At 36.3% G+C, this 23,950-nt stretch overlaps 1 protein-coding gene across 1 annotated transcript; it reads right to left on the reverse strand.

The window, feature by feature from the left end:
• Positions 1 to 448: 448 nt before the first annotated feature.
• Positions 449 to 19,510, reverse strand: LOC105384665 (solute carrier family 2, facilitated glucose transporter member 8). The gene is made up of 9 exons (XM_048628282.1): positions 19,178 to 19,510; positions 11,467 to 11,621; positions 8,308 to 8,537; positions 6,618 to 6,734; positions 5,159 to 5,365; positions 3,534 to 3,666; positions 2,932 to 3,161; positions 2,307 to 2,501; positions 449 to 1,957 (listed from the first exon to the last, which is right to left on the reverse strand). Exons 2-9 carry the CDS (start codon positions 11,546 to 11,548, stop codon positions 1,682 to 1,684), a joined length of 1,470 nt encoding a protein of 489 aa, XP_048484239.1. The 5' UTR covers positions 11,549 to 11,621; positions 19,178 to 19,510; the 3' UTR covers positions 449 to 1,681.
• Positions 19,511 to 23,950: the final 4,440 nt, after the last annotated feature.

Genomic DNA, 23,950 nt, shown 5'->3' on the forward strand with positions numbered 1-23,950 from the left:
AATTCATAGTGACTTGCTGAATACAATTTTAACTTGCTACAACGTTGCCAAAAATATGTTTCAGGCACCATACGTAAGACTAGTCATTGTAGCTATCCTAATCCTAACTGATATTATAAATGCGAAAGTAACTGTGTCTGTCTGTTAACTCTTTCACGCCAAAACTACAGAACGGATTTGAATGTAATTTGGTATACAAATGGTCTAGAACCTGAGAAATAACATAGGCTACTTTTTGTCCCGGAATTCCCACGGGAAAACTTTTTAAGGCGAAGCAAAGCTCGCGGGAATAGCTAGTACTTTATAAAATCATAAAATAACTTACGTCTGGTGGACCCTAAATATCCAGTGGCGGACAAAACGTTTCTAACTGGCTAATCTTTTCACTACGAGCTACGGTGACTAACCCTTGACTATCTTTACCAGAATGTGAACAATAAAACACGAATTAAATATAAAAAACTTACTTATTTTAATATTGTCTTATTTTAAAAATACCATTATTTTTATTAAACATTAATAATTCGTCAAAATATCACAATCAGTTGTCAGAGGCATGGCATCGTCGTCTTGGGAGACTCATTAAAGAAATATAAAATTCATATTTAAAATATTCCTTTAAATAATGTCGTCCTTACATTCGGTAAAAGTATGAAAATATGGCCAAATTTAAGTTTATTCGTAATTAACTAAGTCTATATGATCTTTTCTACGGCAAATATTTTCAGAGTAGAAATGAGTAAGGTTTGCACTTTTGGTTGTAGGTTGTAGGTACCTATACATATAAATACGAATTTAGATAAAATGAGTTTTAAAACTGGATTTTCATTATTTTACTATCCTTAGGAAAGATGAAGAAAGAAAAATAATTACAAGTAAGTACGTAAGGATTTCATAAAATAGCACTGGAATCAGTAGGTAAAGGTAGTGGGATTATATATATAATAAGTAACTAAGTACCTAGACTCCTACTAAACTATTATTAAGTACCAGTTAATTTTGAAGTAGGTATAAGATCTAGGTGAGTAAGTACTTAATCCTTGAGAAAGGTATGCGAAAAGAAGTGGAGATAAGACACCACCTTGCGGCACTCCCACATCGGCAGTAGAGTTAACACATAAATAATGTATCTTTAATAGAAATGTCGGTGACCACGCAAGTAACTAGGAAATAATTAAATAAGTAAGTAACTTAAAATACTTACAATGTTTCATATTCGTATTAGGTAAATAAAAATATCTACTACCCTCTCTCTTACGACCCTACTATTAAAACTGATAATCAAAGTTTGTTCATGATAGACAGCAGTAGATATTAGTGTCTTTACCTACTTTGTTCACAAAAAAACTGAAATTCTACTTTTTATTCTTTCACATAACTTAGCTTATATTTTCTCATTACGCAATGTCTTTGTCCGGTCAATTTCAACTTTTACCCAAAAAATCTACTTTTACATAAAATATTGCTATTAGACTAGCTATTTCATTTAGCACCATTACAGCATCATTTAGACGGCGCCGGCGGTCCCTTAACATGGAACTGACTCAATTATTAATTATTAATATATTATAACTGCATATAAATTTGTGTTCCTGTCCTGTTCAACAATAATGCTAAGTACCACTGTAAAGCCCCGCAACCTTATGAACATAGCAATATTTTATCTCGTCAACATAACAACCTATAGATTTGTATCCTCTTTCGGGTCTTCAACATCTTTCCTCTTCTCCTTCTTCCTCCCGTCTTCTAGCAACGCGTATATCTCCTCTACACTTCGGTCCTTCGTCTCTGGCACCCAGAGGACTGTATAGATTGTTCCGAGGAAGCAGACCATAGAGAATATGATGAACACCCAGTGGATGCCAAGGAGTTTCAACAGCGGGTCGTACGCCTTGGTCTGCAAGAAGTCGCTGAGTGCGTCCACACTGCTCACGAAGGAGGTCACCATGCCTCGGTGCTGGAATGGGAAATGAGGATACTGGTTAACATTTGGGATGATCAGGGAAGAGTAAAACAAAAGATGGCCAATGGGTAGTAAAGCCATAGAATAACGAGTACTTATGGTAAACCTGATAGCTGATAGAAAGATATGGTGATACTTACCTAATACCTGTATTCTAACTACTAATGCTCATTCTATTGCTGTTCCCTAAAATGAATTAATTTCTGAAGTTGTACCAAAGTAGGTACATTACAATCTTTTGTCATCATACATCATCGTTTATCTTCTCTTTTGATGAGCTTGCCAGATGTATACGAGTAGCTTCTAATAAAATTGTAAAATAAATATTTTCAAAAATCCTCACCTGAAACGCAAACAGTTCCGACGTAATCACGTACGGCACGGGCTGGTACCCGGACGCGTTGGCGAAGATGCAGATGCACATGGCGGCCACGGGCAGCCAGCCCGGCAGCCACACCGCCATGGAGGTCAGGTAGAACCACAGGCCCAGGGACAGCATCGCCAGACCGGTGGCTAGCGAGGTGCCGGCTAGCAGCCACTGCGGAGGGAAGACAGATGGTGATTAATATGATGGGATTAGAAATTAAACTGAAGCCAACTGATATACCTACTGGGTAATAGCCATTGAGGTGAGAGTTTAGGGAACTCTCAGGGAAGCCTTTAGCCCACTGGGTGAGACTGAGTATTAGGGGCGCTACATTCTTAGGCTTGGCATATTATGTCCAGTAGACGGCGATTAAGTATGCCTGATCACGATTACTTTAATCTACTGTACGCGATGAACGAAAGGAGCATCCTCAAATGACGTACGACTTAAACGGCTTGAACCTCATACAACCATGTCCAGATGGTCCAGTGCTCCCTTGACAGCTTGGCAGTCAACCACTGACGCTATACTGACAGATCCTTTCAACTCGGTGACATAATCCTAGAAGAAAAATCTCCTTTACAAATAGACAAAAACTAACCTTCCGCCCCGTGCTCTCCACAATACAGCTGGCCACTACAGACCCCAGCAGCTGTATCACCCCCACCACGATGGTCTGCTTGTTGGGGCTGAGCTTCAGGCTGATGCTCTCGGCCGCTTGTTCGAAGATGGACCCTGCATACATGAGGACCACCAGGTAGCCGCAGGTCTCTTGTGACAGCATCACGTTTAGGGATATGCGGAACGCTTTGAACGTTGTCTTGTCTTTCACTGGAATTTGGAAGGTGATTGTTGGAGTTAGTGGGTTGTTGGGTATTTGAAATTTCATTGGTCAGCGGATTAAAAGGTTCGATTCTAAATAAGGTGGAAAGCATTTTCTGGTCATTCATCGATGTAATTAATCGATGGGAGAATGAACAGGCTCGCTGATGACCGCTCCCATTTGCCAAATTGACTTAATTATCTCCTGTTTAAAATTTATTATTAAAGGTATTATCCTGATTACCTATGATCCATCATCGATTTCATATCGTACAAAATTTTTTTTTCCGAGTTGGTCCAATGATAGATGAAAGAAAATATGGTTTCATCATGTCGGATGGGTATCATGACTATCATGAAATTAAACATAATATTTGTTACCTAAGCTCATCCACGTAGCTTTCTCCATGGACCTGGTGAACTCTTCCTCCTTCTCCAGCTTCTGGATGGCTTCCAGCACGTCCTTGTCATCCCTGCTGGTGTTCAGCAGCCATGCCAGAACGGACTTGGCTTCCTGAGGAAAGAAGAATAGATAGATAGAGTTTTCCTTGTTTGTTCCAAAGGAATAAAAAAAAATAGTACTAGTTAGTTAGGGCATAAAAGGCGGTGTTATTGCTTAAATAGCGATCTCTTCCAGATAACCTTTGGATGGATGGACTGACAGATAGAAATAGCTATACCTAGGTATAATAACCAACATGAACAGATATTTGGAAGACATTGAGTAAGAAAGGAGAAACCTCTTTAAAATCTCAGTGAGAAATTTCTTCGAATTTGTTTCTTGACAAAAATAAAACATTTGAATACCGATACCGGTCGTACCACTTCGATTAATAACGGGCTGTTTAACAAACTCAATCTGACTTTTGCACGATCCAATGCGCAAAAGAAACAAGTTTATTTTTTAGGTCTTCCTTTTTGAACATGGAAACCAAAGATGCTGACCACAATATTTTACGAGTCACAGTTAAACAGGACCAAAACTTTCACATTTTGAATTTATTTTTATAGCTGTTGGCCGTTTTTATTTACTCATCTTTTAAGTCTTCCATGGACTTCTACAAATAATCCCTTCCCCTGGGATACAGGTTTCCTATTTATGTTATATTGGGTAATTACATAGCTTCTTATTAATACAGGTGTATCTTTTTCATTGCTTGCGAGTACATAACTATAAACACAAAATGTATACCATGAGTGATTAAAAGCACCTCCAGTTTGTAATAAACCACTCCTCTTCAAGGGCCTCTTGATACAAATCGTGATAAAGTCATTAAAGTGAAGTACGTGGTTGTACTTTTCAAGATCTTTTTGAAGGTATTGATACTTGACTGAGGCAAGAACAAGTTGAATGTCAAGTATGTGTGTAATGTACAGGTAAACATTACATTCTAAGGTCAACGGTAGGCAATGTTTCGATTATTTGATATCCTAAGTTATCTAGGTGTGATTGTTTTTTCCAATTAGATATACTTGCTATAAGAAATCTAGGGAAAGAACCACTATCAGAATCATAATTTATTTATTTAGCTTGTTTTGGGGCAAGTGCAGAACTTGTAATCGCTAAAGTAGTATTTTTTCAGAGTTATCATACTGTAATTCAGAAGATTCCTGAGTTTAATAAATAACACTGCTTTCAGGTTTCAAATTAAACAATATCCTAAGAAGGAAGGAATGGCAAACAGTAAGTAAGCTCTATTAGCATCCTACGGTGCCCCAACCGATATTTTAACTTACAAAGAGCTTAATGACCATAAGTACGTAATGATTAATGGTGGTGTTCACCAAATGATCTGTAACCCCGACCCAGTTACAACAACTTTCTAAGTATTCTGTTGCAGATAAGTACATAATTATTATGTTACTACAATAATTTTCCACTACGCTGGTCCATTGCAGGTTGATGGGTGCACACATCCAGATGAGCAGGATTCCTCACGATATTTTCCTTGGCCGTTAGACCATTTTGTATAGGATTTACATATGCTCATAGAAAACCAACTCACGTCCACTTTCCCCTGCTTGACCAAGAACACGGGGGTCTCGGGCGCGGCGAGGAAGGCGAGCAGGTGCAGCGCGGGCACGGCGCCGCACAGCCACGTCACCGCGTGGAAGTCCAGCATGTCTCCCGCGATGTACACCAGCAGGTAGCCCAGGTTCTGGGACAGGATGAAGAGCGAGCCGAGCGCGCCGCGGACGCCGTCTGATGCTATCTGGGGATGAGGGTTGTGGTTGGTTGGTTGTTTGCGTTTTAAGCATACTTATTACAATACACTTGACCCATTTGTCGTATAATTATTAAGTATAAATAGTATAATTAGTTAGATTCTTTATTTCACATATAATTAATTTTGTACTTGGGCGAACTTAATGCTAAACCTCTTCCAGTTTTATGTTGTTGAAAGGTGAAGAAATGTAAATTTCGCAGAAAGACTGTATTTCGTAATCAGGTTACTTGTTTTGAGTGCATTGTTGAATATTTTCATTTGAATTTCCTTCGGTACAGACAGGATGGTGGGTGTCGATTAGGTAGGTAGATACTCAGTCATTATCAATGCTATTAATATTGCCACATATTACACGCCTGTAACCTTCGAAGTACGACTGTCATCACGGGATTCAGAGGTGGCATCGTTAAGCTTCCCGTTCTCTGCTAAACTAAAGAGATAGATTTACCCTATCATAAATACATAAGGGTCCCTATCCACCAGCGGTGTGCTATGAAATTCGAAAGAAATTCGTTTCATGTGAACATGATTGGAGGATATAAAATTTCAAATAGGTTGATCCATAATAACACACTATAGTGGATAGGAACCGTGCGTGCAATCTAGATGTGAAGGTTTCGCATCGGTGCTTTATCCGCGATAATGATCAATGAAACATTAAATCATGAAGTGATAGGATATGAACTTGTACACCGCAATCCTGACCTGTGCTGCTTGAACTTGACAATGAGCTGACTATTAAAGCGGGCGGGGTCAATTAATAATGGCTTCCGTAGTGCAACCAGCTGAGAATACACTAGTTAGTACCAGCATAATATTATAAGTATAAGCAAGAACGGCTTTATCGACATGCATCACATAATCTTGCTGCTTGAAATGTTCCTCTTTCAAGACTGGGGGAGCTTAAGTGGTTTACAAATTCAATAATGAATCATGAAAGGAAAACTAAATGGTGGACACCTACGCATGTTGCACTTATGGACAAATGACAAGAGAGGATTCGGAGCTTCCTTGCCGCAATAGACGAATAGCGGCCGAGTGGCATAGCGCGCACCAATAACATCGCGCGTTTTTGCCACTTTCCGCCTTATCCAATGTCTTCTTCTTCTTAGCGTGTCGGTGGCAACTGGCCACCACTATAGTTGGTTGAGGGTTTGTCAGTCGCTGACTCTATAGTAGATACACCAATCGATGAGGCTACATTAGAGCACCCTTACGCAAGGGTCAATAGTCTTACCTCCTTCAGGTACAGTGGTGTGACGACGTAGCAGCCGGCGCAGGCGAGCCCGGCGACCGCTCGCGAGGTGATCAGCGCCCACGGAGCCAGCGAGACCATGATGATGGCCCAGCTGATCTGTAGGGAAGGGACACTGGTCAGATATGGTGTTAAAGACGGTGTTGCAAAATTCGCAAAGTAAGCCGAAATGGGGTTCCGCTGCCTCAGTCAGTAAAGTTATATAATAATATGTTACGGGCAAAGTTATTAGCTGGTCATTATTAATAATGGCCAAGAGAAAAATATATACTTAGCGATTTCTTGAGTATTGAGGACTTGTGGCTATGATTTATGATGGACTTGTCAGAAAGAATGAACAGCGATTTATGATGTTTTTTGCTTAATGGTGACCTTTGATTACTCAACCCTGCTCAACGCTACTATGGATGGATTCACTAACCATATTCCACATAGTTAGCATATAATCACTGATCGGAACGGACTTCATTCATCATCGCATCATAGCTGCATAGCATTTCTCTGGTGACAAGGCTCTCTAACCCATGGGCCATGCTTACCCGTATTTAAAGTACAGATTTGACCTTATAAGCTTCACTACGTGATAAGTAAGTAAGTATATATTCTTGTTGATATCTAGAAATGCAAAGTTGCAGATGGCCTGTGTCAAAATAAATTGAATCTTATTGCGGCATGGGAATTGTACAAGAAAACCGGTGCTGCAGCAAAATTATGCTAAACTGACAAACAGCGCTTAAACTTAGTTTGTTAGATGTAACATAACTGCACTAACATGGATGCACCTATCATTAGTGTCAGGCGAGTATGTGGACTCTCTCGTAACAGGAAAATGTATGCACGGGCTAATTCTGGGTACCAGAATCATCTCAGGGATTGGAGAAGTCGTTTTCGGATTGTGTTTTTTTTGTGGTCGATAGTGCCTGCACCTGGACCATTACCCACCACGCCGGTCTACTGCGGGTTGGTGGGTTCGCACATCTGATGTGCTTAAATCTAGATGTATAAGAAGGTTTCCACACGATATTTTCCTTCACCGTACCTACAGCATACATATATGGAGGTATGTATAATATACTCAATGGTCCTAAATCTCGCAAATAAAGCAAAACACCTAGCTCTTGACAGACCAAAATTGAAAAGTTCAATTTCTGTAGAGTCAAATCTTAAGAATCCCCAGAATCGGGCTCCAGTAGGTATGCGCAAGCGCCGCTAGCCGTGTGCGTTCAAACGCCTCATTCCACAGTGACGCAGGTTCGAATTTCAGTTGCGACAACGTCGACAACCGGTCCCATATCCTGGTCCCTGGGCAACGGCTTGTGACCAGCTCGTCGCGAGATAAGCGACAAAATTATGCGCAGTCAAAGGTGAAGATTGTTAGGAAAAAGGCAGGTAGTGATTTGTTTAAAAGGTTACGATGTCTTACGATTGGCGTCGGCGACGATAAATATACAGGTTGGTATTTTATTAGTGATGTTACCGTTGCCTGGTCAATGTACCCTATATTCTTAGCAACATTCATGATGATGAGATAAACCCATTGCGAAAACTGATACGTTGTGAGCCAACATGGCAACGGGAAATGAATGATAAATATTACCACCAGAATCACCCAATTTTTTGCATACATTACTAAATATAAAATAGACTAAAATAATTTAAAAAAAACACTCACAACAAGCATCAAGCTAGTCAGCATCGTCGTGATCTTGCGCCCCCACCTATCAGCTAAGTCCCCGACAAAGATGCCGCAAAAGATTGGTGGAAAGAACGTGACGGACGCCATCCAGGAGATAGTCTCGTCGCTGATTGGCTGCGGCGCCGGCCCGTGCGGGTCCTGCAGCATGGGCGTCATCGGGGACTGCCATCCCATCAGCATGCCGAAGTTCAGCACTGGGATTGTCACTGTGGGGGAGAAACAGAGGGTTATACAGGGTGTTGCTAAAGTGGTATACCTTCTTACCCAAAATGGGGTGAGTCAATCTGTTCTGTGGTTTTGATTGACCTGAATCATTATCTTTCGGAGTACCTACTTAGACTTTTGCAGCATCGCGCATATTACTTATACATTCTATTTATTCTATTCTATTCTCTGTGGGGGTGTCAGTACCTGCACCTGGCTCTATCGAATGGAACCTTTGTGCATATCCCCAAGGTCTAAACTGCCTTCCTAAGCTTGGACCAATTCCCACCACGCTGGTACACTGCGGGTTGGTTGGTTCACATACCTAGATGTGCTAAATCTAGATATGCAGGTTTCCTCACAATGTTTTCCTTCACCGTAAGATCGATGGTACTTATACATTATAATTACAACCAATTATCCTACTAAATACATTTTAATATGATTACATTGTTTAATCCTGGATAAGTAGGTATCTGTTAGGAGGGCAAATTGTTAGGTCCCTCGAATTAGCACTTATTCAGGTTTCACTGTATAATTAAAATACTTATACATATAATCATTATCAGTAATTTTTTTATCGTCAATCATAAGTAACTACAAAAAACGCTACCTAACTAATATAAATAAAGTAAAACTAGTTTCAATATAGATTATATTATGATCGTTATATTCAATACGGAACTGCTGAAACAAATATTAACAACAGAAGAAGATAATTTTGTAAAACTATATTCAATGACATCACAGTATTTTAATACTTAGTTACTTACATGCTGTGTGACATGAATTTTTAATGTAACGCCAGACGCATTGTGAATATTGATTTATTCGCTATGGATCTTTATTATATATGTAGGTACTATTGTTTGCATTTTATAGTCTATAATTTTTCATGTCCATGTAATTATTTTGTTCAAGTAGTAACTTATACACACTACAAGCGCTGAAGGTATAAAACATCTGAAAATTCTAGTAGGTATCCCAAGACACTATACGGTAGCCACCTAGTCACGTAGGCACTCCTTCAAGAGTTTACTGTATGTATAAAGTAGATAGTATCTGACTAGATATAATAATAAAGTAAGTACCCACCTTCCTCAATTTACCATTTTAAGGTCCTTCTTTGCATGATTATATTGCCTAGGATATTACGAGCCCAGCCTATAAGTTAATTTAGATAAATTCCATTTGAGTAAATAAAATATGGCTGAGCAGGTGGTTCGCATTTACCTTTTCACCAAGGACTTCGAGTAAATAAATAACAGGTTTCAATGAACTCATTTGACCCAAACATAGACACATTAAATATAACGTGCCATATTTAATAGATGTTGCTCTAGCTAGAGCATATTCAATACGTATATATTACGTAGGTATTATAGGCAGGTACTGGCTATTAAAATATTGCATTAATTTTTATTTTTTTTATTGTTTATTATTAACTTCTTATGAACTGAAGGTATTAAATTAATGAACATAAATTTCATAAAACTTGATTTATTATTTGGGCTCAAGAATTTATCTTTTAGGATTACAGTCTCACGACTTTCCATAGTAAAAAGTCACATAAGAATTAGCGGATATAATAGATTTATCATACTGACTCGACTGATTTAATTCATCATACCCAAGGCCCGATCAAGGTGTTGGACGTCAAAACTGCCGCCATTACAGATCATGACGTGCATTCTGATATCGTATGGGGCTAATGTTTCCGCTTCCACTTAACTATTAACAATCGCTTACTTTAAGGTAAGCATTCACCTATCGGTGTCGTACGTATCGGAACAAACGGATTGTTATAAATGTATGGAGAAACGGAGTCGGCAACGCCGATGAAGTGGACGCACTTGTGTGAATTTCTAAAGAATACGTACTGAATGCGATTTGCAAGAACTTCGTGCCTTTATGCGGATAAGCAATAAATTTCATGGGGAAAGCAACCCTGGGCAATCAGCAAGGGACAAATAATGTACCTAATTGACTTAGCCCCCTTTCAGCACGTTGAGAAACACTGCCTTAAAACGAACTTATATTTTTTTGATTTCTATGACATCATGTATATCTTACGATTCCTGGACTTATTGTTTTGTTTCACGATCTATCGAAGTTATTTAGTGACAACTTCATAATCGTTCGTTCCTTCGTCAAAATGAGTTCATTTAGAATCTATATTTTAGATTTTTATGAACAGTATCACAGGCTGCTATAAGCAGTCTGATGCTATAAGCTGAAGTTCAGTAGGTAGCTTACTAACGCATCAGTTTCGTGCTGCTTGGTTTATGTGATTAAGTATGTGTAAAATATTTCATAACAACAACAGCAACTTCACAATAACACATAAGCGCACAACACAACACACCAAATTCCAATAACCAAATTGACTTTGTGTATTGGTTGGGTAACAAAGCAGCGTGTTACAAGCGCTGGTCACGTTTGTCACGTGTTGAGTATAAAAGCTCCGGCGATATGTAGGGATTGTGAAATGATTCGATCACGCGATCGCCATTACATTATATTTATTATAAGTATACTGATTTAAACGAACATAAATTGGTTCATAGTAACTAATTACTGAGGTTTTAGTTGTTGGGTTAAGTGGACATGATACGTTAAATAAATATGGTTTAAATTATTATTTGACGTGTTTGAATCTTGAGTAGTTTTGGGTTTAAAAGTAAAATTAAATTATAAAAAAAATAAAATTATTTATATTTTAGTAGTTTTATAAGTAGTATGTGAAGTATGTCCCATTTCTTATTCACATTCGGTCGAAAGCTCCCGCACCTTAGAAAGGAACTATAGACTTAACTTCATTTTACTTGCGTTTGTTTACAGATTTTTGACAGCAAGACACCAGATTTTACTAACCAAGATTTAAACTGATCTTCATTTGCTCCAATAACCCAAACATCTTAATTTCCTTACCCATAACGGCCATAATGAGTTGGTTGACGAGGCCACCGCTGCGAAGCCTGGCGAGCCATCGCACCGGAAGCTGGTGCAGCATGCTGCCGGGACACTTCCGGTCGTTGAGCGACTGGTTTAATGACGCAACATGGCGTCCCAACGCACTCCTTCAGCTGGGAAAGAGAACATGTAATGTTAATCATTAATTATTTTTTGTAGGATGTTATTAAGCGTACTTAAGATGGTTGCACAATGCTCTGAATTTTAATAATTACACTCACGGGCAATGAAAAAGTTCCATTAAGAAAATCACCAAATTACTTCTAAACGGAAAAAGTTACTTAATGACGCCTTCTGCAATATTGAAGCATACACTTCACGGTGCATCCGAATATGAACAACTAAAAACGTAAATATTTGTTTACTTACATAATTTTGTTAAAATTTCCTAATAAATAAATAAAAAAATTGGGGCCATCTGAATGTATGAATTTTGTAAATGGAATGGTTTCTTTGCCCGTGAGTGTATTTGACGGTTATCGCAAAGTACACGATTATTGTGACGTCCGTAGTTAGGGAATGGTTAAACAATCAAAGGGATTGGCATTGGAAGAGTTTTTTGTGATAAACAGTAGTGTATACATACCTACTCGATCGACAGTATTTACTAGAGCAGTGTTTTTCAACCTTTTTCATGATACGACCCCCCTGGTATAAAAAAAAAATATTTGCGACCCCCTTGGCCTTTTCGGTTTTTTATAATGTATGTATGTGTATGTTACAGTATCACCAATATTCATTCCATACGATGTATTTATGGTCTCCATGATTAGGATTCGAAAGACATACTTACATACTTATCAGATTTAAAAACACATTCGGATACGATGCCATACGGTATGTACGTACCTACGACTGATGCCATTGCTACCTGGAATTTCTTTTCAAATTAGCTTTTCTTTCGGACTTATTTGAGCATTTAAATACCTATCTTGAATAAAAGTCTTCAATGGTGAAATAAAAATGCAAAAGACAAAATTCGGTCGTTGACTTTGAACCAATTTTGACAATGCAAACAGTACTCTTTCCATAGTTGCTAATTGGTTCACTGTAAATAATTTAGCTCTTAACTCCAAGAAAACGAAATGTATTCAATTCACTTTTTATTAAAGTAAGAACATTTTAAGTAAGAGTCTTACTTAATAAATAAACATTATTTTCTTTATTGATTTTTTTACAGTACTCAGTTTTTTCGACCCTTGGCGACCCCCTTACAGAAGCTTCGCGACCCCCCGGGGGATCGCGACACAGGTTGCAAAACACTGTACTAGAGTATGGATAACTAAAATTCCTACCTATGGATATACCGAAGGAACCCTAAATCATACAAAATTACATACTTGTAAGTCTGACATAGGTTGTAACTACAGATATTTATGAGGTGGTTAATAATAGTTATGTCTTATTATTACGTAAGATGTCAGAGCGTCATTACAATATAATTGATCCATCATAGCTCATAGCCCATGGCAGTGCGATAATTATTGCCTCGCCATTTATTTACGCAAGGGCCAATAGTTGACAATTGTGTCACTTTTATTCGCGATAAACGTCATACTGGCATTGTGTGTGACAAGTTAATGATATCGAAAACGATAAGAATAGTAATTAGAGGGTAATTTCAGGACGCATTATGCATTTGAATGAAATCAATTTTACTTACGTAAGTAAATGAAACATTTTATCTTCTTACTCGTAGGTACTATCGAACAAAAAAGTGTGGACCCCCTTAAGGATCATTTTCCTTTGCAGACATCAACCATCAATGACTCGCTCTTGACCAATGGGGTACAAGTTGACCAAAAGTTACTGTCTCTATTGCCACCAGATGTGTAAACACAAAACAACATTGCATTGTCTTAAAGGTGCGAAAGTCCGAAAGCAATAAATAATACAAAGGGAGTAATTTAACATAATGGGGTTGGTTAAAAAGTAACTAACTAATGTATGTACGGTGGCCTGCGCCTAAAGTTATACAGGCGGAGTTTTAAAAATAGCGATCCCTGATGATGAAGGGACCAGCTACATCTGTTAAAAATCCGGAGACGTGTTGTCTGTGATGTGTGTAGCAGTGGTGTTTATGTGGATGTGCTTGAGCAGCATGTGAGCTTGAGATCGCTATTATAAAAACTCCGCCTGTATACTTTTAGGCGCAGGCCACCGTACATACATTAGTTAGTTACTTAAATAAGTAACGCCAAATACTTAGGTTGAGGTTATCCGTCAGAGGACTAAGGTTACCGACATAGCTGTCAAAATATGCAAGCTGAAGTGACAGTGACCTTGGGAGAGACCTAAGTATTTCCAGTAGTGGATGATTATTGGCAGATGATGATGATGAAATACTTAGGTAAGTACTTATAAATGATACCTACTATACAGGGTGTTCCAATAGGGAAGTGCGATTTAGGGAACAATTCTAAAAAAAAATCTAACACTCCCAGGAAATATCATAAGTACCTATATTGATTATAAATTATCTGTAAGTATTTTTAACCGACTTAAAAAAAGGAGGAGGTTCTCAATTCGTCGGGAACTTTTTTTTAAAATACTTATACCTATTAGATTTTGTGTAATTTTCATAAGGGCTTGAATACGGTCTATTGGTATAGAAACAGATTTATTTATAAGTAAGTACTTACCTAGTTTAGGACCCATAATATTCAATACATTAAAAAGTACAAACGTGTATGATCATAATTAGCTAAAATTACGAAGATACCTGGCAAACGCTACAACATATACATTCTAAGTTCTTATTTCCTTGACATGATTACAACCAAATTGAGCGGTAGGACAAATTAGTCATAATAATATATTAATCACCGGCCTTAGATTAATAACATACGGACAAGATGGAGTGTCGTGCAGAAGAAACATCTCGAGAAATAGCAACCCACTGAGCTCTTGTTTTAAATTAGTTCGGTTAGAAGATACATATACACTCACGACTCTAATCCCCGAAGGGGTAGTCAGAGGTGGCTCACAAGCGAGCCACTCACACAGCACATTTGTACTTACGTGATAGGTTGCGAACCATATCGCCGTTTTGGGATAAGTACAATGCACTTAGGATACACACGATGTTTTCCATCACCTTAAGAGCACGTGATATTATTGTTTTAAAATACAATTGAAAGAATTCATTGGTACAGGCTAGGATTTGAACCCACGGCCTCTAGATTGAGAGGACGAGGCCTTATCCATTACACCACCACCGCTCTTTCGGTTAGAAGATTTGTGACTTTATTCATTGGTGCAAAATGCGGACAGTTGTTTGCTTTGTTTTTTTATGTGACTCACCATCTTATTCGTATATTGTTTATCTAAGACCGGCATATTGGTATACCTACCATACGTAATTTAGTATATATGTCATTATGATTGTGATGAGATTGGGCACGCGTTCGTTATTATACTAATGTTATATATTATTATACTAAGGTAAGTACATATTAGTCATTGTTTAGAACCCGGAAGGTTATATAAATAGCCTAGACTGACTGATAAAAAAACTTCGATGGTTTACTTAGGTATATTTTGAGAGCTTTCGTAACACGTTATTTCATATTAAATACCAAATGAATTTACTTAAGTACGTGGTGTGTTATGCCATGTCTAAAGATAAGTATATTATTGCCACAAACATAAATATACTAACCCCCTTATTCATAAAAAACTTACTGGACTCTTTAGCTATTGAACTGTTTTGTCACTCTCTGTCAAAGAACAAATTGTTCTCTATCAGAGAGTGACAAAACAGTTCAATAGCTAAAGCATACAGTAACATTTTTATGAATAAAGGGGTTAATTCATTCCTAAAGGTAGGTAACTGAATAAATATGAAATCATTTTTTTCGCGTATGGCCTCGGCCACATTGTCGTAGATTTCACTAGTTAGGAGCTTTATCTCAATGTATAAATAACGAATGTAACTGTCCGGAAATAGAATAAACCAGCACGTACCGGTTTTTTTATACCTACTTAAAATAAGTATTTGAGAAAGATAAACTTAAGTAATTTATAAATACATATAGCTGATAATGATAAAATTGATATTTTTATTTTGGCCCTACCGATATAGTTACTAGTTTTTGCAGGTTATTCAGGATTCAGGACTGATTCCTGAAAGTAAAGGCTCTGGACAAAAGGCCAATACAAGTACTTACTCGGAGCCTGGAATTTCATATAAAAGTAAGTAAAATGTTTTTCTATTCTTATTGAATCCTAATTAATCCTAATCATAACTAAATAATGCGAAAGTAACTGTGTCTGTCTGTCTGTCTGTTACTTTTCCACGCCAAAACTACTGAACGGATTTGAATGAAATTTGGTATACATATGGTCTAGACCCTGAGAAAGAACATAGACTACTTTTTATGCCGGAATTCTTACGGGAAAACTTTTTAAGGCGAAGCGAAGCTCGCGGGAACAGCTACGTTTATCTAAAAATGCTACTGGTGAGTTTACACTCCGCTCAACGAAAGCAGATACACAATTAACTCGATGTAATTTTATATGATTATTGAGACCAAATGACATACATTGCATTGTGAGGAAAGTAGAAAATAAGTGCTACCTTAGGTGGGTATTTCCACCTTGTATCTACCTAAATAGGTAGGTTGACACTTACTTCGTATCAAACATAATATATCAACTTAAAAAAGTAATTAAGTAAGTTAAAAAAAATATTTTAACAACATCAAAGTATAAATTTTTGTAGTGGAAAATGAGATTTTAAACAAAAAAAATAAGGTTTTGACTGCACTAAAATTAGAATAATTTATGCCTTCAAAACGTGGTCCGAGGTGAAGCTCGCTGCCGTCGAGAGTCAGAGATGGAGAACCGTTGTGTCTGCCCTTTGCCCCACGGGGGGGTCATAGGACGCCAAGAAGAAGAAGAATGCCTTCAAAATCGACATCAATCGTAGCAATAGCAATTTTTATTTATTTATAAAAAACAGGCATATAGTCATTAAAACAATATAAAATAGATATCAATTAAAAATTTCTGAAAAATATTTTTTTACTACTGTTTAGATTGACACGATAAAACAATAGTAAGTACCTTTACGATCATGTTGATTGCGTTCAGTTATCATTATCACAGACAATAATCAATTATAATCTTGTTTGATCGGCTACCCACTTGTATCTAGCTCAAAGTCGTCTGTTACTGGTATTCTCTAGTAATACTGCAACTCCAGTTAAAACCTCTTACTATTTTATCTTTCATTCTATCTATTAAAGGTTAAAGTTAAAGATCTCTCATAGGTACTATATAGTTTATAAGTTTTTTTTACATAAAACTTACAATACAAAGGTATATAGAAGCTTATACATACAAGTAGCTTTAATTCTCTAGTAGGTAAACTTGTAGTAGTGTTGGACTAGTCAGTATATTATGCGAAAAAAATATAGGTACCTACTTAGTGTACACTAAACTTCGTGCCTTTATGTCATAAAATCGCAGTGGACTGTTAGAGATAGGGAGGCTACCACAATAGCGACTAATCTTTGGTTAACTTGGCAAAGAACTTTGGAAACTAGGGCCACGCTATTACTATGACTAATTCAAGTTCTGTATCTCAGTAAAATACGAAGAAATCCTTATCTTTGTTGACCTATTGATTATAATAAGTACTTTTATTAGATTAACCTATTTACTGGATATTCCGCCACGCGTTCAGTAGATGGGAACGCGATGGTCATTTGTTATGACTAGTATGAGTTATATGATGATGATGACGTAGGTGACGACAAAGTCAGTCAAAATTATAATTAAGATTAGCATAAAACATTTTATAGAGTATATCGTGACGTCATTCCCCGTTTTAAGATGAACTTTAAAGTTTAAATAATTGGTAAACTACAAATTATCTACAGCTGATATTTCTTGCGATTGCAATGGATAGTCCGCTGCCAGGTCCAGCAGTCAGAATTAAATGAGATAAAAATAAGTTTCCGCATTCGATCGCTTTTTGTTACAAATTATTTAAGTAGTTAATACTTAAATAATTTGTAGTTTACCAAAATAATGAAAAATATTTTTTTTTATTAAATTTTAAATTTAAATTTAATGTTATTGTCAGTTTAGAAACAAAAAGCGATCGAATGCGGAAACTTATTTTTATCTCATTTAATTCTGACTGCTGGACCTGGCAGCGGACTATCCATTGCAATCGCAAGAAATATCAGCTCAATATAACTATATGTAGATACTTAACTATTTATACCTATACTTATATTAAAAAAAAAACTGTTTACCTACTAGGTACTTACCTGTGCGAATTAACTGTGCACCTGATAAAAACCTAAGTTCTGCTGAAATTCGTTTTTTAGTTAAGTACTTATGTTTTGTTCTTATTACTTAAATTACTTTGTCTACTATTATTTACTTCCGATTGCAAATGAAAGTGTCATAAACAATAGAGAATGTGTTTATTTTTAACCCCGACGCAAAAAAAAAGTTTTGACAGTGTGCCAAAGTGACACAATTACACGTCTTTTTCGGTACTCGTACTAGGCCGCATGTCAAAGCTCCAATTTCTCCATACCCGGTTAGATCGTAACCAGGGAAAGGTTGATCAATTAAAATTCGTCATCTCCGTATTAAATTCTTGTCAGTATATGTGTCAAAAGTCAAGCAATAATCCCTGGTTATGCTCTAACACACTATGGCGAAATTGCCACTAAATTTTATAGATTTCAATGGGATTTAAACACGAGCAAATGTGTGATAGTTATTTGGTTGAAAATTATGTAATTAGTAATTTCTTCGTGTTTAAATCCAATTGTCATGCAATTAACATTTATAAAATTTGGCCCTGTTTAGTTTTTTAATCAGGATAGTGGAGATTTCATTCATAACTTACTTACCTCGTTATATTGAATCTATAAGATTATGTATTGGTAGGTATCCATAACATACGAGGCATATAATATCTATAGGTACTTACCTAATGATAGGTAATTTGAGCGCATTTTCCCATGCTTTTTAATTACTTACTTACATATCTTTAAATTCGTTCCTTAATCCTTATTCAGGTAAAATAAGATCAAATCATAGTCAACACACATTAGGTATAATGTCTACTTATTACAGCAGCAATATCTTTCATTATGGCCATTTGATATTCATCAAAGTTTTTGCTGCTTTTTTTTCCTTTTCGTGCCGGTTTTACTCAGGTAGTCCTACATAAAAATGGACTTTGGACCGCAAATGTTTTTTTTTCTTTTATTCCGTGACTGTTCAGCCAGCATGTTGTTAGGTTTTTTTCGGCTCCGATTAAGACAAATGTGGTTTAATGAAACAATCCTTATTTCCTTATCTTCTTAATTTAAAATTTGTTGTAAGTACTTACTGTAGCCTAACTAATACGTGTTAATTTAAATTACTTATTGGGTTTTATGCGAATTGTGTAATCAGTTTCTAACAATTATTCCCTAAATGATACGCAGGAATTGCTTTATCTATTTAATTATTTAAATACTTACCTAAGTACCTACTTATAAGTAACTAAGCTCCTTTCCAATCTTTCTCGATTCGTCGGTGTTCGGAGTTCTAGTAACGGACTTAGAATTCTACTTATAAATGTAGGTAGGTTACATAGGTAGGTAGGCATTATGTATTTAGATATAGGTAAGTACTTATTTAAAAAAATACTTACAACTTATCCACTTCCAGCTGTTTCAATATCAGGAAATCACTTTCACTTGTATCTTGGCTTGCAGTTTAAATTAAATAAACGCACAACACTTAAAAAACACACACACTCTTAAAAATAAAATATCACAGATTTACAACTGGCCGGAAGCAACCCGCACTGCGTCCAAGGAGGTCTATTAAGTTATTTTTAAATTATCAATCCTATTTTGTTCTATAATTTAGTTTTAATTCAAAAATCGAACGAGTCGTGGTGTTTCGTCGGAATGCGAGTTGTCAAGCGCGCGCGTCGTGCTTCGCCAGTGCGCGTTCACAAACTGTTGCTAAAGAAACATTCAAACATCCGCTCACCCCGTGCTTGGATGTAAACAAAAAACAAATGAAGAAAAAATAACAGTTGATTCGGAGGAGGCTTGCGCATGCGGCATGCGGTGCGACGTCGGTGGCGGTAATACACTACACTCACGACCTCACGAGCACTGAAAAAGATCCAAAAATTTCACAAATTTCCAACCCCAAACAACAAAAAAAAACTTTTATATTAAAATTTGAAAAAAAATATTTAAGTAATTAAGTAAGTTTTTTGTTGTTAATATCGATCTAAGTATTATATTATGATCAATCTATTATTATATTATATTATGGTTATGATGCGTTGTAAAATGATTCAATGTAGCAGATGAAGTACTTTTTCCGTTTAGGAGTAACTTGTTTCTATGTCACCACAAACTTGGACTTTTACATTGCTCGTGAGACTCGTGCGTGCTTGAGAGATCAATCAGCTTTACAAAGGTGGAATAAAGGGTCAATAGCAAATAGTTAAATTCGTACTAACTAAACTAAATTAGTAATACCATATACCCCACTCCGCTATGAATCATACAGCTACTCGTACCTAATAAATACAATAGGATCTATATGTACTGAATTTATTTGACTAAACTGGATGCGTGCAGTCAAATGGTGGGATGTATTGTGCACGTGTTAATCGTGGTTACATTTAACAAAAGAGATAAAGAATACCGACTACCTAGTTAGTTATAACTAAGTATGTGGTTATATTTAACCCCCAGCGCATCAAGTTCAGCGAAACTTGAGTCATATGCAGCACTGTAGGACTAAGTTCACACTTACTTTGTAAAATATAGCAAGAACCCTATGACAGCTGTCAAATCCATAAATTGTATATGTCATTTGTTGGTTTTCAAGGAAAAATTAACTTTCTTAACCAGGCATTTGCTGTATTTTATAAAATACATATAGATAGGTACATTTTACTGAGTTGTGTAACTGGGATACGAGTACAGTAGAGTTAGATATAGAAATAATTTAAAAGTTGACTTATTTTTACAGATCCATGTATGTTTACAATTTACATATGGATGAGTAATAAATAAGTATATAGATATAAAACCTTGACAATGACTGAAGGTGTGCACAGTAACAGATAGTTGACAGTTTTTAATCACCGTCAAGATAACTCAAGTACCTACTTACATGATATTATAATATAATGTAATGAGGACGATACTGAAGGCAAAAAGAATGTGGGTAAAGTACCTTCAGAATTGCACCTAATTTAAAGCCTCCTAATCGGGTTCCGCTCATCTCGCATAATCTTTATTGACCAAAACTCATTTCGCATAACTCGTATGGTCTAAACTTTTTTGGCCGAACCATCACTTTGCCATGACTTATGTGGCATAAGGCTCGTTTCGTCTAAAACTCTTTAGGCACAATCTTTAAACACCTAAGTTTCGTTTGCTCAAATTTATGTTCGTCTATACCTATGTATAATCTTGTTTCTCGTAATGTTATCTTGATAAATAATATATCAAGTATGTAGTAAATGTACAAATTGTGGTATTTTTCTCCTACATCCCGAAAATCACGATATTGTATGATCAAAAAATCGAAAGTTAACGACCAATATAATTATTACAAACCCCATGAGATCGAAACCTAAAAATAGGTGCGACGACGAGCAAAGCGAGGAGGAGCGTGTTAGGTGCACATGTTCATCAAAACCAAAGCGGAGCGCAGCGAAGCGGAGCGGAGCGTTTTCCAAACAGCGGAAACAATACAAGGCACCAGTTTGCGCTATGTAGGGAGACGCTCCGTCAAAGTTAAAGCCAAACGAATATTATTACTTTGTATAAACCTAATAACCTATGCCATAGCATTATTAGGCTATTCAAGATTTGGCCATACCATTATTAGGCTAAACAATGTTATGCGAAATAACTTTTTACTAAACGAGATTTATGCCATACGATTTTCGGCGTAACGAGACTTTGACCAAACGTTACTATGCAATACGAGATTAGGCAAATAAATCTTATGCCAAAAAAGGTAGAACCCTCCTAATCAAACACACATGCAGTGAACATCTAACATAATATATTATATTGATACGAGTTACTTAATTATTATTGTATTTCCTGTAACTTATTTGAAACACTTATATTTCAGTATTTTAGTTATTTCTTTATATATATAACAGTACTTACTTAAGTATTAACTACTTAATGCTATATCAGGGACTACCGCAGGGTCGCTCTCCTGTACAAGGATGTTTTTTGAAGAATACAATAGATAGTTAACAGGTTATTTTTCATAAATACAGGATGTTTTGCACATGAACCGACAATATTTTTTGGTGTCATATGTATACAATGTAATGCAATATGTTTCTTCTTTGTCCAAAACCCCAAAGTTATTAAGATATAAGTAAGTATATTTTTTAATGCCAAATGTTCAATGCATAATAACTTTCTTGTTATAAACCAACCCTTATATACCATATTTTTGCACTATAAGTAGTAGGTGTTAAAACAATATATGTAAGTACTTAAATAAAACGTGAAAACCCACATAGTACCTAAAATAAAAAAAAAACAAAAAGCGTTAAAAATATTTTATATCCCTCACCTATCTCTAGTCCCATAATGCCTAAAAGTATATTTTTTCCTGTGTTACCTGAAACAATGTATTTAAATGTAACCTTATGGTCACGTAGTTGTACCTTAATGTAATGTAATAGCTGCGTTTTTCACAAAGCAGCTACAACTAATCTTTTGAATTAAGGCGCTGCACAAAAAGAACGGCGATCCAATGTGATTTTTGTGATGTGATTTATATGTACTTACGTAATTTTGTAAATTAATTGTTTATATAAATAATAATAATAAATTGAAATCATATTAATCGAGGAGGTTCTCAATGATGTTTGTAACGTTTTTTGGATTTACGATAAAATATAATTATGAATGGGTTCAGTTTTTTAAATACTTATTGAATTATATTGCAGGTACTTAATTACCAAAGAATTCCTTGTAAATACTAAATATACTTGATACACATTAATTGTGAGCTTTCTACAAAAATACTTAAGTACTTACTAAAAAGATCGACGATACCTAGCAACTTTTTTGGTAAATAGTTTCCATCCTAATCCTAACTAATATTATAAATGCGAAAGTAACTGTGTCTGTCTGTCTGTCTGTCTGTTACGCTTTCACGCCAAAACTACTAAACGGATTAGAATGAAATTTGGTATACAGAGGGTCTAGACTCTGACTCTGGGAAAGAAACGGGAAACATGTTAAGACGAAGCGAGACTCTCGGGGTAACAGCTAGTAGGATATGAAAGTGTTGCCATCGGTTTTTTTAACTAGTAAAACCAATTAAACCATAGACCGATGACACATACAGTGTATGTACTTATATATGAAAAAAAACATGTTTAGATGCATAAAGATAAAATTTAATTAAATTACAAATTATAATCATCGATAAAATAATATTTAAAATAATCAATAAAATAACAAATGTCTAGTTTCAATAATTATTTACGTAAGTACTTCCAACTCACTATTGAGTAATGTATCATTAATTTTATAATTTAGGTTCATAACACACTCATAGAAAAATATAGGAGACCACATTTACTGTCAGTTAAGTACCTAAAACAAATTAATAGACGCATTTTTCCTGAAATAAAAATGACATATTATGTATCTAGCCTATCTGAAACCTAGTTAAACATTGTGAGATATGGCGTTTCGACTTTCTCCGTGTTCGGCATCATAAGGGTCACAGTGACAGTTAAATAAAGTCCATTTTTCTCTCCACCTTTAATTTGCAAGGTGCGGGTGCCTATATAAATAGAGTGAGTCGCCCGCGCGCCTCAGTTGATAAATATTTGAATCTATACATTTATAATGCATAGATTTCTAGGTAATAGATATACTAAAAAGAAAGGTATAAGTATACATAAGACTTAAGTACTTCCTTATTATTCCTGACTTGTCAGAAAGTTATGGAAGGTATGTACCTATACATATAGGTAGGTATTTATACATATGGATACCACACAGTGCCTCTTCGAATATAAGTAATTATTGATCAAAATCATGTTATTGTCAAGGCAATATTTTTAACATACACTAGCCGAATGGATGGAACCAGTGAAATACTTTGCAACAATATTTAAAAGCTGTAAAATGTAGAATATCAATCCAGGCCGCTGGGGCTCAGGTCAGCACATGCTGACTAGGGTATGTAATTCTGGACTGACCTCAGAAATGCAGCACCCGACCCTGGAGCCTCGAGGACCTGCTCAGTCAGCCCCGTACGACGACACGGCCTGCAACACCTGGCGCGGCATCTAGTCCTTGGAACGAGGAGTGGTGTTTGAAGGGAAGATAATTTTACTAAATATCTCAGCCTCATCAGCTACTGGAAAAGATTAGATGAAGGCTGGCGGATAACTAAG

The sequence above is a fragment of the Plutella xylostella genome, chromosome 20 (genome assembly GCF_932276165.1).
Source record: "Plutella xylostella chromosome 20, ilPluXylo3.1, whole genome shotgun sequence".
Lineage (NCBI taxonomy): Eukaryota > Metazoa > Arthropoda > Insecta > Lepidoptera > Plutellidae > Plutella > Plutella xylostella.